At 48.5% G+C, this 22456-nt stretch overlaps 1 protein-coding gene across 3 annotated transcripts in view; it reads left to right on the forward strand.

The window, feature by feature from the left end:
• ENAH (ENAH actin regulator) overlaps nt 1-22456 on the forward strand; it is a 72020-nt gene that overhangs the window by 22889 nt on the left and 26675 nt on the right. For all 3 annotated transcript variants that reach the window (XM_040430560.1, XM_040430561.1, XM_040430559.1), the window contains exons 2-4: nt 442-607; nt 8791-8968; nt 19005-19089. In XM_040430560.1, coding sequence (XP_040286494.1) covers nt 442-607; nt 8791-8968; nt 19005-19089 — 429 coding nt within the window. The remainder of the gene's footprint in view (nt 1-441; nt 608-8790; nt 8969-19004; nt 19090-22456) is intronic.

A 22456-nucleotide genomic window follows, 5' to 3' on the forward strand; every position in this document is an offset into this window, starting at 1 on the left:
CGTGCCTCTGTCTCTAGCGCCTGCCTCTCTCTCGCGCCTCTGTCTCTAGCGCCTGCCTCTCTCTCTCGCGCCTCTGTCTCTAGCGCCTGCCTCTCTCTCTCGCGCCTCTGTCTCTAGCGCCTGCCTCTCTCTCTCGCGCCTCTGTCTCTAGCGCCTGCCTCTCTCTCTCGCGCCTCTGTCTCTAGCGCCTGCCTCTCTCTCTCGCGCCTCTGTCTCTAGCGCCTGCCTCTCTCTCTCGCGCCTCTGTCTCTGAGGGCCGGTCTGAGCTCGCAGTCTCTAGTTCTGGAGGCGGATGCTTTGTATGGCGGAGTGTGTTGCGGCCCGGTGCACTGTGGTGGTATATTGGAGCAGGGTGACTTGTATTAGTCAGTTCTTGTAGAATGGCTTTGGAATAAGAAAAATCTCATTAAACTAAATATAGACTGTTTTATATCCTTGCAGTGAGCAGAGCATCTGCCAAGCACGGGCGGCTGTCATGGTTTATGACGATGCCAACAAGAAATGGGTCCCGGCAGGAGGGTCGACAGGATTCAGCCGAGTGCATATTTATCACCATACAGGAAATAACACCTTCCGGGTGGTGGGCAGGAAAATTCAGGACCACCAGGTAAGTGGCCATTACAGCACTTACTGCCTCTCCCGTTTCATATACAGTATTGTGCCAGTCTATTCCGAGCGCTGCACACAGGTCTCCAATGGTGCTCACAATCTGTTTCCTGTATTGGACACGCGCTCGGGCCAACATCTTAGGAAGCCATTTAGGGTCCATTCACACAGCTGTGTGTGTGTTTTGCAGATCCGCAAAACACGGACGCCGGCAGTTCACGTTCCGCATTTTGCGGACCGCACATCGCCGGCACTTAATAGAAAATGCCTAGTCTTGTCCGCAATTGCGGACAAGATTAGGACATGTTCTATTTTTTTCGGGATCGGAATTGCGGTCCCGGAAGTGCCGGGTCCACATTTTCGGATCCGGGCAGCACATTTTGCGGCCCCATAGGAATGAATGGGTCCGCAATTCCGTTACACAAAATGTGGAACAGAATTACGGACGTGTGAATGGACCCTTATGCTGATGACCTATCTTGTGGATTGGTCATCAGGATCTGATCAGTAGGGGTCAGACACCCGGGACCCCTGCCGATCAGCTGTTTGAGAAGGCCTCACGAGTGCCGCAGCCTACCTTAGGCCAGGTGACGTCATGTTCATCGGTCACATGGCCTAGAAGCAGCTCTGTCTCATTCAAGTGAATGGGGCTGAGCTGCGATACCACGCACAGCCACTGTACAGTGTACGGCGCTGTGCTTGGTAAGCTGTCAGGAGCCTGCGGTGCCCACCAGAGCTCCGGCGAGTGCTGCAGCTTCCTCAACGAGCTGATCGACGGGGGTCCCAGGTTTCAGACTCTGCCGGCTAAAAAATGTGTACATTGGTCCATACACTAGAATTCCAGTGGTGGCTGTTCTGCGTATTGAGGTATTGTCTAGTTTTCCTAATCACTTGGGTACCGCGGCCTCGTACCCCCCCCCCCCCCCCCCCCCCCCCCCGTGCCTTGGCTTGCTGTGGTCTCGTCTCGTCCCCCTTCCCCCCCCCCCCCCCCGTGCCTTGGCTTGCCGCGTCCCTCAACCACCCCCCAGTCGTCGTCCCCCACATTATTTGGAGGGGCCTGTGCTTTCCTGCTAGAATATATAGCGGTAACCATGGCACTCAGATGAATTTCAAATGCTTTATTTTCACATCCAATTAATTAGATTGAGCAGGCCAACGTTTCCCTCCATACCTGGACCTTCATCACAGCCTGAGTTGCCTGAGAAGAAGCAGCATGGAGTTGTTGGATGTCGGCGTTCCTCCCACCATCAACTCTATGCTGCTTCTTCGGCAACTCGGGCCGTGATGAAGGTCCAGGTATGGACGGAAACGTTGGCCTGCCCAATCTATGTAATTAATTGGATGTGAAAATAAAGCGTTCAAAATCTCATATTCATCTGAGCGCTGTGGTTTCCTCTATATATTATATCAGGACAGCCACCCTACCACTGAGCACCAGAAGGTTTGATTGTGCAGTGCCAACCGTTTACTTCTTGGCTTTCCTGCTAGAAGTCCGCACCTGGCGTGCCGAGGATTGCTGTGTTTTATCAGAGCAGTGTGGGGGCGCACAAGATTCCCCACGTGTTCCCGTAGGCAGAGGCATCTTTGTTATCTGCTCGTTGAGGCGTCTGTGAAGCGTGCAGACGTAATTGTGTGTGTTTTCAGCTGCAGTAGTGACGAGAGCACGGTAAGTTCAAGGTTGTACAGCGCGAAGTGGAACGTACACAGCGACAATGTAAAGCTGCAGAAGAGGGAGAGCCCGAGGAGCCTCACAATATTGTAATACTGGTCTTACAAGAAAAGTGTCCTAAAAATACATTATTTAACCTCTGTTTGTATTATCTTGTTCAGATACTTAGAAGATGTCTCATAGACATTCCCTTACACCTTGTATTACACTCCAGAGCTGCACTCACTATTCTGCTGGTGCAGTCACTGTGTACATTACATTACTTATCCTGTACTGATCCTGAGTTACATCCTGTATTATACTCCAGAGCTGCACTCACTATTCTGCTGGTGGAGTCACTGTGTACATACATGACTTATCCTGTACTGATCCTGAGTTACATCCTGTATTATACTCCAGAGCTGCACTCCTTATTCTGCTGGTGGAGTCACTGTGTACATACATTACATTACTTATCCTGTAGTGATCCTGAGTTACATCCTGTATTATACTCCAGAGCTGCACTCACTATTCTGCTGGTGGAGTCACTGTGTACACACATTACATTACTTATCCTGTAGTGATCCTGAGTTACATCCTGTATTATACTCCAGAGCTGCACTCCTTATTCTGCTGGTGGAGTCACTGTGTACATACATTACTTATCCTGTACTGATCCTGAGTTACATCCTGTATTATACTCCAGAGCTGCACTCACTATTCTGCTGGTGGAGTCACTGTGTACATACATGACTTATCCTGTACTTATACTGAGTTACATCCTGTATTATACTCCAGAGCTGCACTCACTATTCTGCTGGTGGAGTCACTGTGTACATACATGACTTATCCTGTACTGATCCTGAGTTACATCCTGTATTATACTCCAGAGCTGCACTCACTATTCTGCTGGTGGAGTCACTGTGTACATACATGACTTATCCTGTACTTATACTGCATTTTTGGCATAAAGATGCAACTTTTTGTCACAAAGTCGCGTTTCTGAAAAGAAACACCAACTCGTGGTGGGAAAGAGTGATGGGTAAGTATTAAAACAGGATGATATAAATGAGCTAAACCTCAGGCTTTTGTCAGTAAATTGTCATTCAACAAAACAATGACACAAACATCTGGAGTCTGAGACAAAAGTAGCAATTTACCACTTGAAGCATATCCGCGACATTTCCAAAGTTTTAAGTGTGGTCTGCACAGGGGTGGCTATGGCACATTTAGGTTAAAAAAAAAAAGTCTAATTTTAGTGCTATTGGTGTTAAAATGTTGCAAATCAAGAGAAATAGGTGAATAATAAAGTTGATATTTTTAAAAATCACATTTCACAAGCAGCGTGCGCCTTTTGATATGAGGTGAAACAAATCGCTACTTTTGATTTGTAATATTAGTATGTTTTTGTTGCAAATTCCACCATTATTGATCGCCCTCCATCTGGTCTATGAATGCAGCCTTGCTGGTTCTTGTGGGGTGGAGCATAAAACCGCTCTGCTAAATTGTGTTCCCTGCTACGACTGGGGGCTTTATTCTGAAGACCTTCCCTGGATGCTTGCAGTTGCACCTCGTTCCTGTGCCTCTGGGATCATCGGAGGTTGAACTGTAGCTGTGCATTTGCTGAACCCACACTACATATTACTATAGCGCTTCCCTTAGGGAATTACCCTTCATGCTTTTCCTAGTAAAGCCATCCTATAACCCCTGTCTTCCCTGCAGCTCGTCAGTATACATGAAACCATCCTATAACCCCTGTGTCTTCCCTGCAGCTCGTCGGTATACATGAAACCATCCTATAACCCCTGTGTCTTCCCTGCAGCTCGTCGGTATACATGAAGCCATCCTATAACCCCTGTGTCTTCCCTGCAGCTCGTCAGTATACATGAAGCCTTCCTGTAGCCCCTGTGTCTTCCCTGCAGCTCGTCGGTATACATGAAGCCATCCTATAACCCCTGTGTCTTCCCTGCAGCTCGTCGGTATACATGAAGCCATCCTATAACCCCTTTGTCTTCCCTGCAGCTCGTAGCCATCCTGTAGCCCCTGTGTCTTCCCTGCAGCTCGTCGGTATACATGAAGCCATCCTATAACCCCTGTGTCTTCCCTGCAGCTCGTCGGTATACATGAAGCCATCCTATAACCCCTGTGTCTTCCCTGCAGCTCGTCGGTATACATGAAGCCATCCTATAACCCCTGTGTCTTCCCTGCAGCTCGTAGCCATCCTGTAGCCCCTGTGTCTTCCCTGCAGCTCGTCGGTATACATGAAGCCATCCTATAACCCCTGTGTCTTCCCTGCAGCTCGTCGGTATACATGAAGCCATCCTATAACCCCTGTGTCTTCCCTGCAGCTCGTCAGTATACATGAAGCCATCCTGTAGCCCCTGTGTCTTCCCTGCAGCTCGTCGGTATACATGAAGCCATCCTATAACCCCTGTGTCTTCCCTGCAGCTCGTCGGTATACATGAAGCCATCCTATAACCCCTTTGTCTTCCCTGCAGCTCGTAGCCATCCTGTAGCCCCTGTGTCTTCCCTGCAGCTCGTCGGTATACATGAAGCCATCCTATAACCCCTGTGTCTTCCCTGCAGCTCGTCGGTATACATGAAGCCATCCTATAACCCCTGTGTCTTCCCTGCAGCTCGTCGGTATACATGAAGCCATCCTATAACCCCTGTGTCTTCCCTGCAGCTCGTAGCCATCCTGTAGCCCCTGTGTCTTCCCTGCAGCTCGTCGGTATACATGAAGCCATCCTATAACCCCTGTGTCTTCCCTGCAGCTCGTCGGTATACATGAAGCCATCCTATAACCCCTGTGTCTTCCCTGCAGCTCGTCGGTATACATGAAGCCATCCTGTAGCTCCTATGTCTTCCCTGCAGCTCGTCGGTATACATGAAGCTATCCTATAACCCCTGTGTCTTCCCTGCAGCTCGTCGGTATACATGAAGCCATCCTTTAACCCCTGTGTCTTCCCTGCAGCTCGTCGGTATACATGAAGCCATCCTTTAACCCCTGTGTCTTCCCTGCAGCTCGTCGGTATACATGAAGCCATCCTTTAACCCCTGTGTCTTCCATGCAGCTCGTCGGTATACATGAAGCCATCCTATAACCCCTGTGTCTTCCCTGCAGCTCGTCGGTATACATGAAGCCATCCTATAACCCCTGTGTCTTCCCTGCAGCTCGTCGGTATACATGAAGCCATCCTATAACCCCTGTGTCTTCCCTGCAGCTCGTCGGTATACATGAAGCCATCCTATAACCCCTGTGTCTTCCCTGCAGCTCGTCGGTATACATGAAGCCATCCTATAACCCCTGTGTCTTCCCTGCAGCTCGTCGGTATACATGAGGCCATCCTATAACCCCTGTGTCTTCCCTGCAGCTCGTCGGTATACATGAAGCCATCCTATAACCCCTGTCTTCCCTGCAGCTCGTCGGTATACATGAGGCCATCCTATAACCCCTGTGTCTTCCCTGCAGCTCGTCGGTATACATGAAGCCATCCTATAACCCCTGTGTCTTCCCTGCAGCTCGTCGGTATACATGAAGCCATCCTATAACCCCTGTCTTCCCTGCAGCTCGTCGGTATACATGAGGCCATCCTATAACCCCTGTGTCTTCCCTGCAGCTCGTCGGTATACATGAAGCCATCCTATAACCCCTGTGTCTTCCCTGCAGCTCATCGGTATACATGAGGCCATCCTATAACCCCTGTGTCTTCCCTGCAGCTCGTCGGTATACAGCAAACCATCCTGTAGCCCCTGTGTCTTCCCTGCAGCTCGTCGGTATACATGAAGCCATCCTATAACCCCTGTGTCTTCCCTGCAGCTCGTCGGTATACATGAAGCCATCCTATAACCCCTATGTCTTCCCTGCAGCTCGTCGGTATACATGAAGCCATCCTATAACCCCTATGTCTTCCCTGCAGCTCGTCGGTATACATGAAGCCATCCTATAACCCCTGTGTTTTCCCTGCAGCTTGTCGGTATACATGAAGCCATCCTATAACCCCTGTCTTCCCTGCAGCTCGTCGGTATACATAGTCATCCTATAACCCCTATGTCTTCCCTGCAGCTCGTCGGTATACATAAAGTCATCCTATAACCCCTATGTCTTCCCTCCAGCTCGTCGGTATACTTAAAGTCATCCTATAACCCCTGTGTCTTCCCTGCAGCTCGTCAGTATACAGCAAACCATCCTGTAGCCCCTGTGTCTTCCCTGCAGCTCGTCAGTATACATGAAGCCATCCTATAACCCCTACGTCTTCCCTGCAGCTCGTCGGTATACATGAAGCCATCCTATAACCCCTATGTCTTCCCTGCAGCTCGTCGGTATACATGAAGCCATCCTGTAGCCCCTGTGTCTTCCTTGCAGCTCGTCGGTATACATGAAGCCATCCTATAACCCCTGTGTCTTCCCTGCAGCTCGTCGGTATACATGAAGCCATCCTATAACCCCTGTGTCTTCCCTGCAGCTCGTCAGTATACATGAAGCCATCCTGTAGCCCCTGTGTCTTCCCTGCAGCTCGTCGGTATACATGAAGCCATCCTATAACCCCTATGTCTTCCCTGCAGCTCGTCGGTATACATGAAGCCATCCTGTAGCCCCTGTGTCTTCCCTGCAGCTCGTCGGTATACATGAAGCCATCCTATAACCCCTTTGTCTTCCCTGCAGCTCGTAGCCATCCTGTAGCCCCTGTGTCTTCCCTGCAGCTCGTCGGTATACATGAAGCCATCCTATAACCCCTGTGTCTTCCCTGCAGCTCGTCGGTATACATGAAGCCATCCTATAACCCCTGTGTCTTCCCTGCAGCTCGTAGCCATCCTGTAGCCCCTGTGTCTTCCCTGCAGCTCGTCGGTATACATGAAGCCATCCTATAACCCCTGTGTCTTCCCTGCAGCTCGTCGGTATACATGAAGCCATCCTATAACCCGTGTGTCTTCCCTGCAGCTCGTCGGTATACATGAAGCCATCCTATAACCCCTGTGTCTTCCCTGCAGCTCGTCGGTATACATGAAGCCATCCTGTAGCCCCTGTGTCTTCCCTGCAGCTCGTCGGTATACATGAAGCCATCCTGTAGCCCCTGTGTCTTCCCTGCAGCTCGTCGGTATACATGAAGCCATCCTATAACCCCTGTGTCTTCCCTGCAGCTCGTCGGTATACATGAAGCCATCCTGTAGCTCCTATGTCTTCCCTGCAGCTCGTCGGTATACATGAAGCTATCCTATAACCCCTGTGTCTTCCCTGCAGCTCGTCGGTATACATGAAGCCATCCTTTAACCCCTGTGTCTTCCCTGCAGCTCGTCGGTATACATGAAGCCATCCTTTAACCCCTGTGTCTTCCCTGCAGCTCGTCGGTATACATGAAGCCATCCTTTAACCCCTGTGTCTTCCATGCAGCTCGTCGGTATACATGAAGCCATCCTATAACCCCTGTGTCTTCCCTGCAGCTCGTCGGTATACATGAAGCCATCCTATAACCCCTGTGTCTTCCCTGCAGCTCGTCGGTATACATGAAGCCATCCTATAACCCCTGTGTCTTCCCTGCAGCTCGTCGGTATACATGAAGCCATCCTATAACCCCTGTGTCTTCCCTGCAGCTCGTCGGTATACATGAAGCCATCCTATAACCCCTGTGTCTTCCCTGCAGCTCGTCGGTATACATGAAGCCATCCTATAACCCCTGTGTCTTCCCTGCAGCTCGTCGGTATACATGAGGCCATCCTATAACCCCTGTGTCTTCCCTGCAGCTCGTCGGTATACATGAAGCCATCCTATAACCCCTGTCTTCCCTGCAGCTCGTCGGTATACATGAGGCCATCCTATAACCCCTGTGTCTTCCCTGCAGCTCGTCGGTATACATGAAGCCATCCTATAACCCCTGTGTCTTCCCTGCAGCTCGTCGGTATACATGAAGCCATCCTATAACCCCTGTCTTCCCTGCAGCTCGTCAGTATACATGAGGCCATCCTATAACCCCTGTGTCTTCCCTGCAGCTCGTCGGTATACATGAAGCCATCCTATAACCCCTGTGTCTTCCCTGCAGCTCATCGGTATACATGAGGCCATCCTATAACCCCTGTGTCTTCCCTGCAGCTCGTCGGTATACATGAGGCCATCCTATAACCCCTGTGTCTTCCCTGCAGCTCGTCGGTATACATGTGCCGCTCTATAAAATAACTTCAAATGCTCAAATGAGAAGTTCTGCAGTTTCTGATATAGTTATTTACTTCGATTTCTCTGCTTGCTGTCACTGAATGCGAACACACTTTTGCCACCGTTCAGAGGCAGTAAACCTGTACAGGACCAGTCCGGCCTCTCGGCTGAGAAGTGGACATTGTTTCCAGTCTAGACAATGCTGGACTCCAGACTGAAACATTGTAGCAGCTTCCGCCGATCTGGCGGACTGGACTGGACACAATGGTCTCCACTCCTCAGCGGAGGCCGGCACTATCCACGATGCCGCTCTTGGTGTGGGCACCTGATCTCTCGGCCAGTTTGGCTTCATCTCCTCTTCTTCATGGCTGTTCTTTTGCCTTTTCAGGTGGTCATCAACTGTGCCATTCCCAAGGGGCTGAAATACAACCAGGCGACGCAGACCTTCCACCAATGGCGGGACGCGAGACAAGTTTACGGGCTCAATTTTGGGAGCAAAGAAGATGCCAATGTGTTTGCAAGTGCCATGATGCATGCCCTGGAAGTGCTGAACGCGCAGGAATCTGGTGAGCAAAGCTTTCACATGAGGCGCAAATGACTTTCTATTCCTTTATGTGCTGCCATCTCCTATACCAAGGAAAGGGGTCCTCCTATAACCCCCCCCCTCCCCTATGGATTTTGTCTGTGTGCATCCACAATGACCTTCCCCATTGCCAGAGAGCGCTGTCCTATAGTGTGAACTGTAGCTTCTCTAGTAGTGATCATCTTATACTCCTGTCACAGCTAAAGCTGCGTTCAGGCTTCTGCTTGGTGACCCTGGTGAACACATGATTTATTCTCTGCTCACACAGAGCGCAATACAGAATTCTGAGCATTGCATTGTGGGAGCTCGGGCTGCACAGCTAGCGCTCGCTGTCAGGTCATACGGTTTGTCTGCAAACAGTTTGTGCTCTCGTTTTTGAGTGTGAATGGAGAAGAAAATATCCGTAAAAAGATAGATTTTTATGTAACTGATTGATATCCTCATTTTTCTTGTTGAACGTGACCCGGTTGTTTGTCTGTTCGCTTCTTTATGTAGATTGTTCGGTGCTCTGTGTCAGAAAATCGGACCTCAAACCACTTTAAATATCTAAAAAAAAAGATATGTATTAATTGCCACGAAATGTTGGACCAACCGCTAGAAAATGTAGACAGGCGGCCATGATTACGGAAGCCGCCAAGGACACCGTACTGTGCCGCCAGAGCAACGTCTGTATGAAGTTTACGGGAACTGCGTCCTCTCCGTTCAGGCAGCTGCTCCCACCTGTGGCGCGTCCTGTGGATGTTCTAAAATGAGAATACCTAATTAGGGGGTGTTCACACAGGGTCCGCAAAATTCGGTGTAAATTGCATGCCTCATGGATTCTGCCACCCACTTTCTTCAATGGGTGGTTGCAGTTTATGCCTGCGACTGCGCCAAGAAAGGGCACGTCACGAGAAGCGAACATGGCCGCTTGAATGGCAGCACAGCCTCTCATTAAAAACAATGGGAGATGCTTTCTGTGCTGCCGTCTGGCTTTTATTTTATTTTATTTTTTTTGTGGTTGTTTGTAGGGACAGCTGTTTATTATTACAAGAAAAAAAAAAAAGCAACAAATTTAAAATAAGCCTTTTTCACCCCACTGATTCGGTGCTGCGGCCTCATTGCCGTTTCCTGTGTGTGCAGTAGGGAGCAGGAAGCAGATACCAATGGGAGCCCGGTAAGCATCAAAGTCAATGGTGGGGATACCCCCATAGACTATGGCTCTGTAATTTAGCTGCTATGTGGTGTATCTACAGGAGAGCAGGTGTTGCTGCCATCAATGAGGCGATCAGTACTGTAGTATATATGGCTGTAGGGGGGCTCTGTTGCAGATTTTTGATGCTTCACCTCCCAGGTGAGGTTGTCCATCTCCCACCCCAGAGGAGTCCATCAGACGCTGCCGAGCAGCTCCATTTTCTTCCCCAGCTGGAAGCTTAGAATTTTCCGCACGTCTTCTGGTAATGCCTGACCGGACCTGTCCTCTGTTCTGAGATTCCGGAAGAATCTTAATTCCTGTACGTCTTGTATCCTAATCTTCTCCGAGCCACGATGATGTAATCCCACCGCAGAGATGGAAGGAGACCTTCTGCAGGCTCTGGGCTCTAACCAGTGAAATCCTAGAGTAGTGGCCGACCACGGCTCCCCCTTAGTTTTCGTAGTGAGGGGATTTAAGGACGGGATGAAAGAAGGGGAATTGTTAGCAACCGGATGTTTTATTTGTTGATTTTCGTCTTTCGGCACTGAGCTGGGGGAACTGCCTATTTCCCATTCTTATACTGCCCCCCTGTGGCCGTTTATGGAACAGATGGAAGTTTCTTTGACCTAGTTAGTTTTTGAAAGGAAATTGGTCACCAGCAACCTCCCTATCCAACTGTTTGAATAGACACATAGCTGTGGTTCACCTAATTAACCCCTTCCCGACATGGCAATTTTCAGTATTCGCAGTTCCATCTTTTACTTCCTGCCTTCCCAGAGCCATAACTTTTTTATTTTTCCATTCACATAGCTGTATGAGGGCTTGTTTTTTGAGGGACAAGTTGTACTTTCTAATGCACCCATTTCATATTGCATATTTAAATTTTGTGGAAAAGGGGGCGACTTAGAATCTGTCTTGAGAAAATTTACGGATAACAAAGAAAAACGGCGCTTTAATCAAGTGAAGCTTAGCTATGTGTCTATGCAAACAGTTGGATAGGGAGGTCGCTGGTGACAATTAACCCTTTAATATGTCTAAGGCATTGTATGGGATTTCTAGAAGATTGCCTATAAGCAAAAAATATTATTTTATAAAAAAAAAATATATATATTACCGGTTTTTGCCTGTTGAGTCCCCTGTCATTGATCCTGTAGTGATGACGTCATGTTTCTCATTTAGCTGCAGCCAATCACTGGCCTCAGCGGTCACGTCCAATACAGGGAGTGCAGAATTATTAGGCAAGTTGTATTTTTGAGGATTAATTTTATTATTGAACAACAACCATGTTCTCAATGAACCCAAAAAACTCATTAATATCAAAGCTGAATATTTTTGGAAGTAGATTTTAGTTTGTTTTTAGTTTTAGCTATTTTAGGGGGATATCTGTGTGTGCAGGTGACTATTACTGTGCATAATTATTAGGCAACTTAACAAAAAACAAATATATACCCATTTCAATTATTTATTTTTACCAGTGAAACCAATATAACATCTCAACATTCACAAATATACATTTCTGACATTCAAAAACAAAACAAAAACAAATCAGTGACCAATATAGCCACCTTTCTTTGCAAGGACACTCAAAAGCCTGCCATCCATGGATTCTGTCAGTGTTTTGATCTGTTCACCATCAACATTGCGTGCAGCAGCAACCACAGCCTCCCAGACACTGTTCAGAGAGGTGTACTGTTTTCCCTCCTTGTAAATCTCACATTTGATGATGGACCACAGGTTCTCAATGGGGTTCAGAGCAGGTGAACAAGGAGGCCATGTCATTAGATTTTCTTCTTTTATACTCTTTCTTGCCAGCCACGCTGTGGAGTACTTGGACGCGTGTGATGGAGCATTGTCCTGCATGAAAATCATGTTTTTCTTGAAGGATGCAGACTTCTTCCTGTACCACTGCTTGAAGAAGGTGTCTTCCAGAAACTGGCAGTAGGACTGGGAGTTGAGCTTGACTCCATCCTCAACCCGAAAAGGCCCCACAAGCTCATCTTTGATGATACCAGCCCAAACCAGTACTCCACCTCCACCTTGCTGGCGTCTGAGTCGGACTGGAGCTCTCTGCCCTTTACCAATCCAGCCACGGGCCCATCCATCTGGCCCATCAAGACTCACTCTCATTTCATCAGTCCATAAAACCTTAGAAAAATCAGTCTTGAGATATTTCTTGGCCCAGTCTTGACGTTTCAGCTTGTGTGTCTTGTTCAGTGGTGGTCGTCTTTCAGCCTTTCTTACCTTGGCCATGTCTCTGAGTATTGCACACCTTGTGCTTTTGGGCACTCCAGTGATGTTGCAGCTCTGAAATATGGCCAAACTGGTGGCAAGTGGCATCTTGGCAGCTGCACGCTTGACTTTTCTCAGTTCATGGGCAGTTATTTTGCGCCTTAGTTTTTCCACACGTTTCTTGCGACCCTGTTGACTATTTTGAATGAAACGCTTGATTGTTCGATCACGCTTCAGAAGCTTTGCAATTTTAAGAGTGCTGCATCCCTCTGCAAGATATCTCACTATTTTTGACTTTTCTGAGCCTGTCAAGTCCTTCTTTTGACCCATTTTGCCAAAGGAAAGGAAGTTGCCTAATAATTATGCACACCTGATATAGGGTGTTGATGTCATTAGACCACACCCCTTCTCATTACAGAGATGCACATCACCTAATATGCTTAATTGGTAGTAGGCTTTCGAGCCTATACAGCTTGGAGTAAGACAACATGCATAAAGAGGATGATGTGGTCAAAATACTCATTTGCCTAATAATTCTGCACGCAGTGTATATAGAAGTGTCATCGCTGAGGTCAATGAATGGCTTCTGTGGTAACAGGAATGATGTAACATCAGTGGAGGAATTTACCAGGTAAGGTTTTTTTTTAATTATTTTATACCATTTACCTCTTTAGTCTTTTCTCGTAACTGAGTTTTTCCAGGCCCCGGAAAGTAAAAAGCAGCAGAAAAATGTGGCTGATTTTGGGGCAGCATCTGCATAGGCCTTTTATCCTGCAAGTTGGTCCAGAGGGAGGCAAAAAAAACAACTGTGAGGTAGAAGCCAATTTTCCCCACTTAAGGCTCCATTCACACGTCCGCAATTTCGTTCCGCATTTTGTGGAACGGAATTGCGGACCACACGATGTGCTGCCCGGACACAGACACTTCCGGGTCCGCACTTCCGTTCCGCAAAAAAATAGAACATGTCCTATTCTTGTCCGCAATTGCGGACAAGAACAGGCATATTCTATTAGTGCCGGCAATGTGCGGCCCGCAAAATGCGGAATGCACATTGCCGCTTTCCGTGTTTTGCGGATCCGCGCCTCCGTGGATCCGCAAAACACGTTGCGGACGTGTGAATAGAGCCTAAGGGGAAAAAAATTCCTTCCCGACTCCAATCAGGCAATCAGAATAACTCCCTGGATCACTGACCCCTAACCACTGACTTCTGTGGGACTTCCATGTACAGGTTTGCTCAGCGGTTTAGAAACCTCTCCATTCACAGCAGGACAAGAAGTTGGGGGACTCCCATTTTGGTTATGGGTGAGGGTCCCAAAGGTGGGACCTGCAGCTATCAGTCATTTACTTGAAGAGCCATCAAAAATCTTGTGTGCTTTTTATGACTTCAAGGGATCTTTGTGATGACTCTGTCCCCAGAAAGAATCTACTTATTGTATATGAGTCCACATTGGGATAAAGCTTATGCTGAACACCTCTTAATACACAACAGCATCCTGAGGGCTTTAGCTGCAGCTGACTGGCATTGTGCAGGTGCCATGTATACCTGTATCCTTCCGTACTAGTAACTCTCTCAGCCGGGACCTAAGTTGTGTGCAGATTATTAATACCCAGGTGCATAGTCACAGCGTGTGACATAAATGCCCGACAGGTGCAGCTCCCACTTCTGGGACCCTCGTCTTATTGGATAATGGTGGTCTGTTAACTGGCATTTCCAGCCATCGCGGGCTCCATCTAGGTCACTGGAGGATCTGCAGGATTTTCTGAAAGAGCTGAGCGCTTTTGCACCTTCTGTCCTGACAGGTGAGGTCCCCAAGAAGTCTTATAGTAACGGGAATGAGGACTGCAATACCAGACGCGACCTTTGCACAGGGATGGCGCTCTTTTTGGAAGAAAGTAGCCATGTTCTTCACAAGCCCTTTAGATCATGCATTCAGATAATATACTCGTATGAATTTGAGTTTGGGGATAGAAGTTGCCTAATTGGGTCTCTTGACTCCGGTTTCCGGACCACCAAGACAGTTCCTTGCCTATTAGATGGTGAATTGCAAATTGACAAATATTTTATTCCAGATCCGTAAGTGCATTTTCTTATTTTCAGAATGGCAGCATCGATCTCTCGCGTCCATTTAGCTAAGTCACTCTGTTGAGCCGGTGTCCAGATCCTCCGTGCGTCTGTAAGGATAATGGCTCCGTCTGAAGGACACCGGCGCTTCTAGCTGGAGGTTAATGAATCGATAATGGGCAACTTGCAGTAATGTTTGGTAATATGCTGAGCGCTTCCTCCTTCTTCTCTGAGAGCCCCGGGTTTGCATTATGCTTTCGGAGGAGGAGGTAGAGCGCTATTAGGATTATGGATGCAGAAGCATCAATTATTCAGTAGATTCGGGGAAACTGCAATCTGACTTCAGGCAGTCTCATCGCAGTGTAAACAGGCTGCGGGTGCCAGGCGAGGCTCCGTAGACCCAGACCCTGCGCTCCTAGATCGGGACCTGCCAAACTTGTGCCACGCTGAGCTTGGAGGTATGGGTGCAAGGTGACACCTCTGAAGACTAATGCCATGTGGAGTGTGACCTGCTGAGCATAGTTAGGTGGGTTCAAAGTTGACCGTGTCTGTAATATTTGCCCCATGACCTGCTGAGCTTCTGATGTTCTGTGCCATCTAAACCATGACCTGCTGAGCATAGCCAGGTGGAAGGAAGACTGAGCCTCTGAAGACCAGTGCCCTGTGCCCATCTGGACCATGACCTGCTGAGCATAACCAGGTGGAAGGAAGACTGAGCCTCTGAAGACCAATGCTTTGTGCCATCTGGTCTATGACCTACTGAGCATAGCCAAGTAGGTGCTAGTGACCTTCTGTAGGACCCGTACTTGTAATATTTTCCCCTTGACATGCCAAGCTTCTGAAGACTGATGCTTTGTGCCATCTAGACCGTGAACTGCTGTGCATCACCAGGTGGATGCAAGTCTGAAGACTGATTATTTTTGTTTATGCCACCTGGACTACAACCCACTAAGCTCAGGAGAGTGGGTGCAAGTGGCGCCTATACAGACCATGACCATGCAGAGCACAGCGTAGGCTAAGGCTAAGCTTCTGAAGACCTGTGCCACGTGACCCCCTGAGCCTAAAGGGGTACCTGCCAAGCTGAACTTCTGAAAGTTGACACCCAGCGCTACTCGGACCATGACCTGCTGAGAAGAGTATCTACAATGGTCCTGTATCTGCACTCTGATGGTCGCCATGAGGCGGCTCCGGACGCTGCCAGCGATGGGATGTGGAAATACCTGTGCTGCCATAAACGAGACACCGCTCATATATTCTCCTGTAAGTATTAGGGGCTCCTCCATCATCTGCAGAGATCTGGTGTGAATGGACAGGTCCGCCGTACCTTCTCCGCTTCTCTGCAGTGTAACTGCTTATCTTGCTGGGTCTGAGGAAAATGGATTTCACAGTTTGGCTAATTTTTAGTATTACTGAATGAGGACGCGGTGCCTTCAAGTACTGCAGGGTTGCAGTGCTGTGTATCTGGAGGTGCCTAGAAACTTATAGGGTGTAGCCAGGTCTGACTGGCAGGCCTTTTGTAGAAGATACCTCGGAGGGGGGCATTTACTATTCCAGTACGATGAGGGGGCCTTGTCAAAACAGGTATTTCCACAGCTCATTATCACTTACCTAAGAGGGTGCGCCTGTGTAAATTGCAGGATTAGAGCTGTGTACACAGGTGTGAACGGGCGCAGGAGGCCATAAAATCTATACTACTTACCAGGTTGTATACTAATCTAATGCCCCAATGTATCGTTTGCTGCATTCCATAAGGGCTCCGTGCCCATATTGTGGACTGCAAACAGCTGGGTACGCAGCATAAGGGCACCGGCCATGTGCACTCTGGGCCCCCGATCTGCAAGATGAGGCAAAAGATAAGACATCGGAAGTCCACATAAAAACTGCAAAGCGCTTTCGAGTCCGTGCCTCCGCACCGCAAAAGACGAGCTGTGTCTTGCAGATTGCGGATTCGTTCAGGTTCAGTTTTTTTAGTTTTTTTTTTTTTGTGGTTTGCAAACTGCGCACATTGTGCGTTCCGTATTTTGTGGAACGGAATGGCCAGCCCCTAATAGAACAGTCCTAAAATGGAGAAGAATAGGGCATGTTCTATTTTTTATTTTTATTTTATTTAATTTTTTTGCGGTGCCGTGGAACAGACATATGGACGTGGACACAACACAGAGTGCTGTCTGCATCTTTTGCGGCCCTGTTGAAGTCAATGAGTCCGCATACGACCCGCAAAATATGTGGATCGGATGCGGCCCAAAAATATGTTTGTATGCATGAGCCTCTCTGTATTTGTACCTCTGGTCACACAGGTGCACAGCTTGTTACCTGCATCACAGCACCTCGTGTGAGGAGCCATGCACAGCCCCTAGGACCCCCCCCCCATCTCTATAGAGACATGCATGGCATTAATACTGCTTTTCCTGCGCTTGACTGGAAGTGTGGCTGTGTTGTGGTTTTCTTCCTGCAAGAGCCCCAGCCCCTTTATTCTGTAGATAATGGCCCAAAATCGGAGTGACAGATTCTCTTTAAGGACCGAGCGATTTTATGTTTGTCATTTTAGTTTTTTGCACTGTGCCGGAGCCATAACCTTTTTTTTTATTTTTCCATTCACATAGCTGTATGAGGGTTTTGTTTTTTTGCGTGACAAGTTTTTTCCTTTGGTAGCATTTACTATGACATACGATGCAGTGGGAAGCTGGAAAAAAAAATTCCGGATCGGGTGAAATTAGGGGGAAAAAAAAATAATGTAATTTTGCCATAGTTTGGTTTGTTTTTATGGTGTTCCCTATGTGGTAAAACTGACCTGTTACTTTCATTCTCCGCGATGACAGATTTATATCGTTTGTTGTGTTTTAATAAGCTTTTGGGTAAAATATATATTTTTTTTTTATTCTGACCCCCTATAACTTTTTTTTTTTTAGATTTCCATCTACAGAGCTATGTGGGGTTCATTTTTGCAAGGCAATCTGTAGTATGGTCAGTTGACTACTGCATCTGAGTGGTTAAACGTCCATGATCGGCGATACTGCTGATCACAGACATTACCAATGTACACCAGTTGTCCTCAAGTCTCCAGGCTATAGATATTAATGACCTAACCTCGGGATAGCAGGTCGGTGGTGATCATCTGTTTGGGCCAGTCATGGCGCCAGAAACTATACGGTGTACGGAACGAAGTAGACGGCTTCATACAGTGTGTAGTTTCTAGCACTGATGTTCTGCAGCTCGGCTCACATTCACTTGAATAACAGCTGAGCTGCAGTACCGGGCACGGCCACTACACGGCGTACTGAGCCTTCTGCTTCCAACTCTATACACTATATATATAGTGTACACCCCCGTGGCTGCCCCACACAAATGATTGCCGGGGGTGCCTAGTGTTGGACCCCCACCATTCGGCTATAGATCTATTCTGAGGATAGGTCATCGATGTATGTAGTCCTGACAACCCATTTTAGGGTATGTGTTAGTTACCTACCGATTTTTTTTGATGGAGGATTTGCTGAAAATTTACCCTGTTTACTGCGGCAAATCCTGCACGGTGGAAATTTGCAGTGTAAATCCGCAACAGCAAAAAAAAAAAGACATGCCACAGATTTAAAATATTCACTGGAGTCAGTTTACAGATTTTTTTTTCCACACCAAGTGGATGAGATTTACTGAATTCCCTAACATAACCGCCACGCGTGAACATGGCCTAAAGATGTCAGAAGGCTCCCTTGACAGTCAGTTGTTTACAAAGTGACCCGCGACCGTCTGTGATCTGTGCAGTTTCTCTGCAGCGCCTCCACAGGGGGAATAAAGCATTACAGTGTCCATTCACATCAATGGGATGTCTCTGTAAGGCTGTGCTCCGCAGAGACGTGCTCTGTAACACTGGCTGTGTTCTAAAGATCCTGTGGATTCCCCTCCCTATTGGCTTCCTCATAGGGATATAAAAATTAGTCTTCTACATTGGACAACCCGGTGGTCGAAGACCTAAAGAAATTTAGGAGAAAAAAAACCAAAACGCCAGTCACCTGTTCGGAGCCTCCTGGCTCCCATCTCCGACGGACTGCCCGCCATTCGGTGGCCTCGTTGGTGACGTGTGGAAGAACGGCATGGGACCACACCCATTTTATTTTAGGCGTTGGACAACCCCTTTAAGTTGTCTGCATTTACCTGAGCATCTGGCGGGGTCTGTGTCCTGCATGTCTCCGACCACCTCAATCCTGGTCCGGTGTAGAGCAATCGTGTCCCCCCCTCAGAGGAAGCGTCCGTTGGTTACATCTTGTCTCGTCTGTACACTTGTGTGTATATCTTTTCTCCTCTGATGCGTTTCCTTTTTTGTGCTCAGTGTTATTTTTAGGTGAGTGACCTCCCTGTTCTTTTAGCTGCTGCCCCGAGGCGTGCGTCCAGTCCTTGTGTCCTGTCGGTGCCTTGTAGATGTCCGCCTCTCAGTCTGAATATAAATGTCCGCTTTCTGTACAGTCTTTTCGTTTTTGTACCCCCCCCTCCCCCATGATGGCAGACACGTAGCTTTGTTTGGATTTTTCTCTTAATCTTCCTCTGTTTCCTCTTTCCAAGGTCCGACGTTGTCCCGGCAGAATTCCCATATCCCCCTACAAGTACAGAATGGCCCGTCGCAGGAGGAGCTGGAGATTCAGCGGAGGTACTAAGCACTTATTTTATGATGGATGTGTAGACTTATGCAACTTTTTTTATTTTTAGTTTTTTTTTTTTGTTTTTTTTTATTTCTGTAATAAAACAACTTTGCAAATAGCCAATAAATAAACAAGGAGACCTAAGAGCAGGGATCCGCAACCTACGGCACTCCAGCTGTTCTCAAACTACAATTCCCAGAATGCTCCATTCACTTCTATGGGAGTTGAAAGAGCAGCCGAGCATGTTTGCATGCTGGGAGTTGTAGTTTCACAGCAGATGGAGCGCCAGAGGTTGCTGATTCCTGCCTTAGAGACGCATAGGGGCATCTCGCTAGGATTTGCCACCAATGTCGGGTGCGGGTACCAGTCCTCTACAATGGGGTGCACCGCACAAACGTGGCCATCCTCCGTTCACTTCTGGCCCGGTGCACTCTGCATACCTCTCGGGGAATTCTGGAAGTGGCAGAGCGCACTCACTCGGCTCTTTTTGGAACTCCCATATCCCATAGAAGTGAATAGAGAGCGCCCCCCCCCCCAGATGTGATAATGATGACCTACCCTGAGGATAAGTCAACTTTATCTTTTCCAAGATAACCCCTTTAATGTAAACAATGAAAATCAGACATCATATAGCTTTCTAACAAAGCCAGAACCATGTTATCCCTCTCCCTCTGCACTTTGACAGGGCCGGGCGTAATGAGGTTTACACTGCCAGGCCCCGTCAATCAAATAGGGCTGCAGCTAACGATTATTTGAATAATCGATTGGTTGTCGATAATTTCATAGATTTAATCTGGGTAAAACACCAAAATGACAAAAAAAGGGGTTTATATGATTTTACTTGAAAAATTATGTTCAAAGGCCATATTAAAACAAATTGTGGATGGCACTGTTATGGGTGGGGGGTCTGTGGATGGCGCTGTTAGGGGGAGGGGAATCTGTGGATGGGGAGGGGAATCTGTGGATGGCGCTGTTAGGGAGGGGGATCTGTGGATGGCGCTGTTAGGGGGGGGATCTGTGGATGGCGCTGTTAGGGGGAGGGGAATCTGTGGATGGCGCTGTTAGGGGGAGGGGGATCTGTGGATGGCACTGTTAGGGGGAGGGGGATCTGTGGATGGCACTGTTAGGGGGAGGGGGATCTGTGGATGGCACTGTTAGGGGGAGGGGGATCTGTGGATGGCGCTGTTAGGGGGGGGGATCTGTGGATGGCGCTGTTAGGGGGGGGATCTGTGGATGGCGCTGTTAGGGGGAGGGGAATCTGTGGATGGCGCTGTTAGGGGGGGAATCTGTGGATGGCACTGTTAGGGGGAGGGGGATCTGTGGATGGCACTGTTAGGGGGAGGGGGATCTGTGGATGGCACTGTTAGGGGGAGGGGGATCTGTGGATGGCACTGTTAGGGGGAGGGGGATCTGTGGATGGCGCTGTTAGGGGGAGGGGGATCTGTGGATGGCGCTGTTAGGGGGAGGGGGATCTGTGGATGGCGCTGTTAGGGGGAGGGGGATCTGTGGATGGCGCTGTTAGGGGGAGGGGGATCTGTGGATGGCGCTGTTAGGGGGAGGGGGATCTGTGGATGGCGCTGTTATGGGGGGGGCTGTGGATGGCACGGTTATGGGGGGGGGGGACCTGTGGATGGCACTATATATAGTATCTTATGCTATATGTGTCATCCATAGATCCCCCCCTCCTCCCCATAACAGTGCCATACACAGATCCCCCCCCCCCCCCCCTCCTCCCCATAACAGCCCCGGCCCCGCCGCTCACAGCAGTATTCCTTAACCGGCAGTAACTTTTTTACTTCAAATCACCACATCTTTATTACCTTACAATGAAGCTCCAGTAACAGGCAGAGCGGGCGGCGGCATGACGCGCCTGCTCCGCCCACTTTATGAATGAAGCAGGCGCGTCACGTGAGTAAGTGACGTTACGCCGCCGCCCGCTCTGCCTGTTACTGGAGCTTCATTGTAAGGTAATAAAGATGTGGTGATTTAAAGTTCAAGGACCCGCAGGCATAGTGCCTGACCGCCCGCTCCTGCCCGAATAGCAACGAATCGGCCGATTATTCGTTGACAACGAATCCCGTTATCGAATATTATCTAACGTCGATTAATCGTTGCAGCCCTACAATCAAAGTGCAGAGGGTGCAGCAGCTGCAGAGAGAGCAGAGCCTCTAGGTGTAACGGTAACGCCCCCGTTGCTCCTAGAGTCTTATTCGCATTTTATAAAACATTACCTTTCTCAGCAATTCGGGCACATAGGAACATGGGACCAACACAGGCGCCTTCAGATGCCAAGCGCACATGTAACAGGCCAGCCAGTGTCATAGGTACAAAACTGCTGACAGATGCCCTTTAAACATTTATGGTATAGCGACTGGGTATACTGGCTTGTAGTATGTCCTTGTTAGGCGGCCGTAGTGAGACGGACAGTGAGGTTTGGTACTGGTTTTAGGACCCTGTGACTGGAGTCTCAATATCATATCTTTTACTTAAACCAGATGTTTAACCCTTTAATAGGGCAGGTATTTTGGGGGCACCGAGGCCCAGACACTGCTTAGGTAATTGTACACAGGTGTTGGGTCATCTCAGTGCCAGCGCTTCAGATACGGGCGGCTGGTGGTGGGCATCTCTTCACATGTCCTTGTTTAACGGGCAGAGAAAGGTCAGAGCGTCCGCAGCACATTCCACATTCAGTAGGAAGGAAATATAAATAGCAGATCCTTTACCCGGAGGAAGCCTCAAAGTGAACGTCCCCCGTTATAACGCCGGGTCGAGTGCGTCCTCAGAACTGGCCAGAAATGACCCTCGTAGGGGGAGGGGGTTTAATGTAACTTTTTTTTTCCGGTCTTCCCTGACAATCGGGCCCATGAGCTGGCAATCACCTGATCGAGTGGACCAATAGAAAACCTGCCGCCGCTGCCTTCTCTAGCGTGCACATAACAATAGAAGCACACCCTGTCTGGCGATTAATACCCAATAGTCCTGATGCCGTGCAGCAGTCGCGGTCTATGGACGGCGCTGATCTGCTGTTTATCCGCATCTAGGAGGCATTGTGCGAGGGAATCTGACGTTTACTTCCCGTCTCCGCACACAATTAGTCTACTGCTCTCTTAATTCCCCATGCTTTATACTGCAGGTCTGTATACGGATGTTGGCTGCTGTGTATAATCACATGGAGGGTGGATGTGTGGGTTAGAGCCAGTTCACACCGAGTTTCAGTTCAATAGGAAGCAACTCGTGCTTTGTTTTTTTTTTTCATGTGGCAATAAAACAGCAGCACGCACAATCTGCGCTGAATCTCCAAATGAAATGAATGGGAAGCGGCAAAGAAGCGCTCTGTACGTGTCCATGCGTTTTTTTTTTTTTTCTGAGCTGTAA

This window comes from Bufo bufo, chromosome 4, assembly GCF_905171765.1.
Source record: "Bufo bufo chromosome 4, aBufBuf1.1, whole genome shotgun sequence".
Lineage (NCBI taxonomy): Eukaryota > Metazoa > Chordata > Amphibia > Anura > Bufonidae > Bufo > Bufo bufo.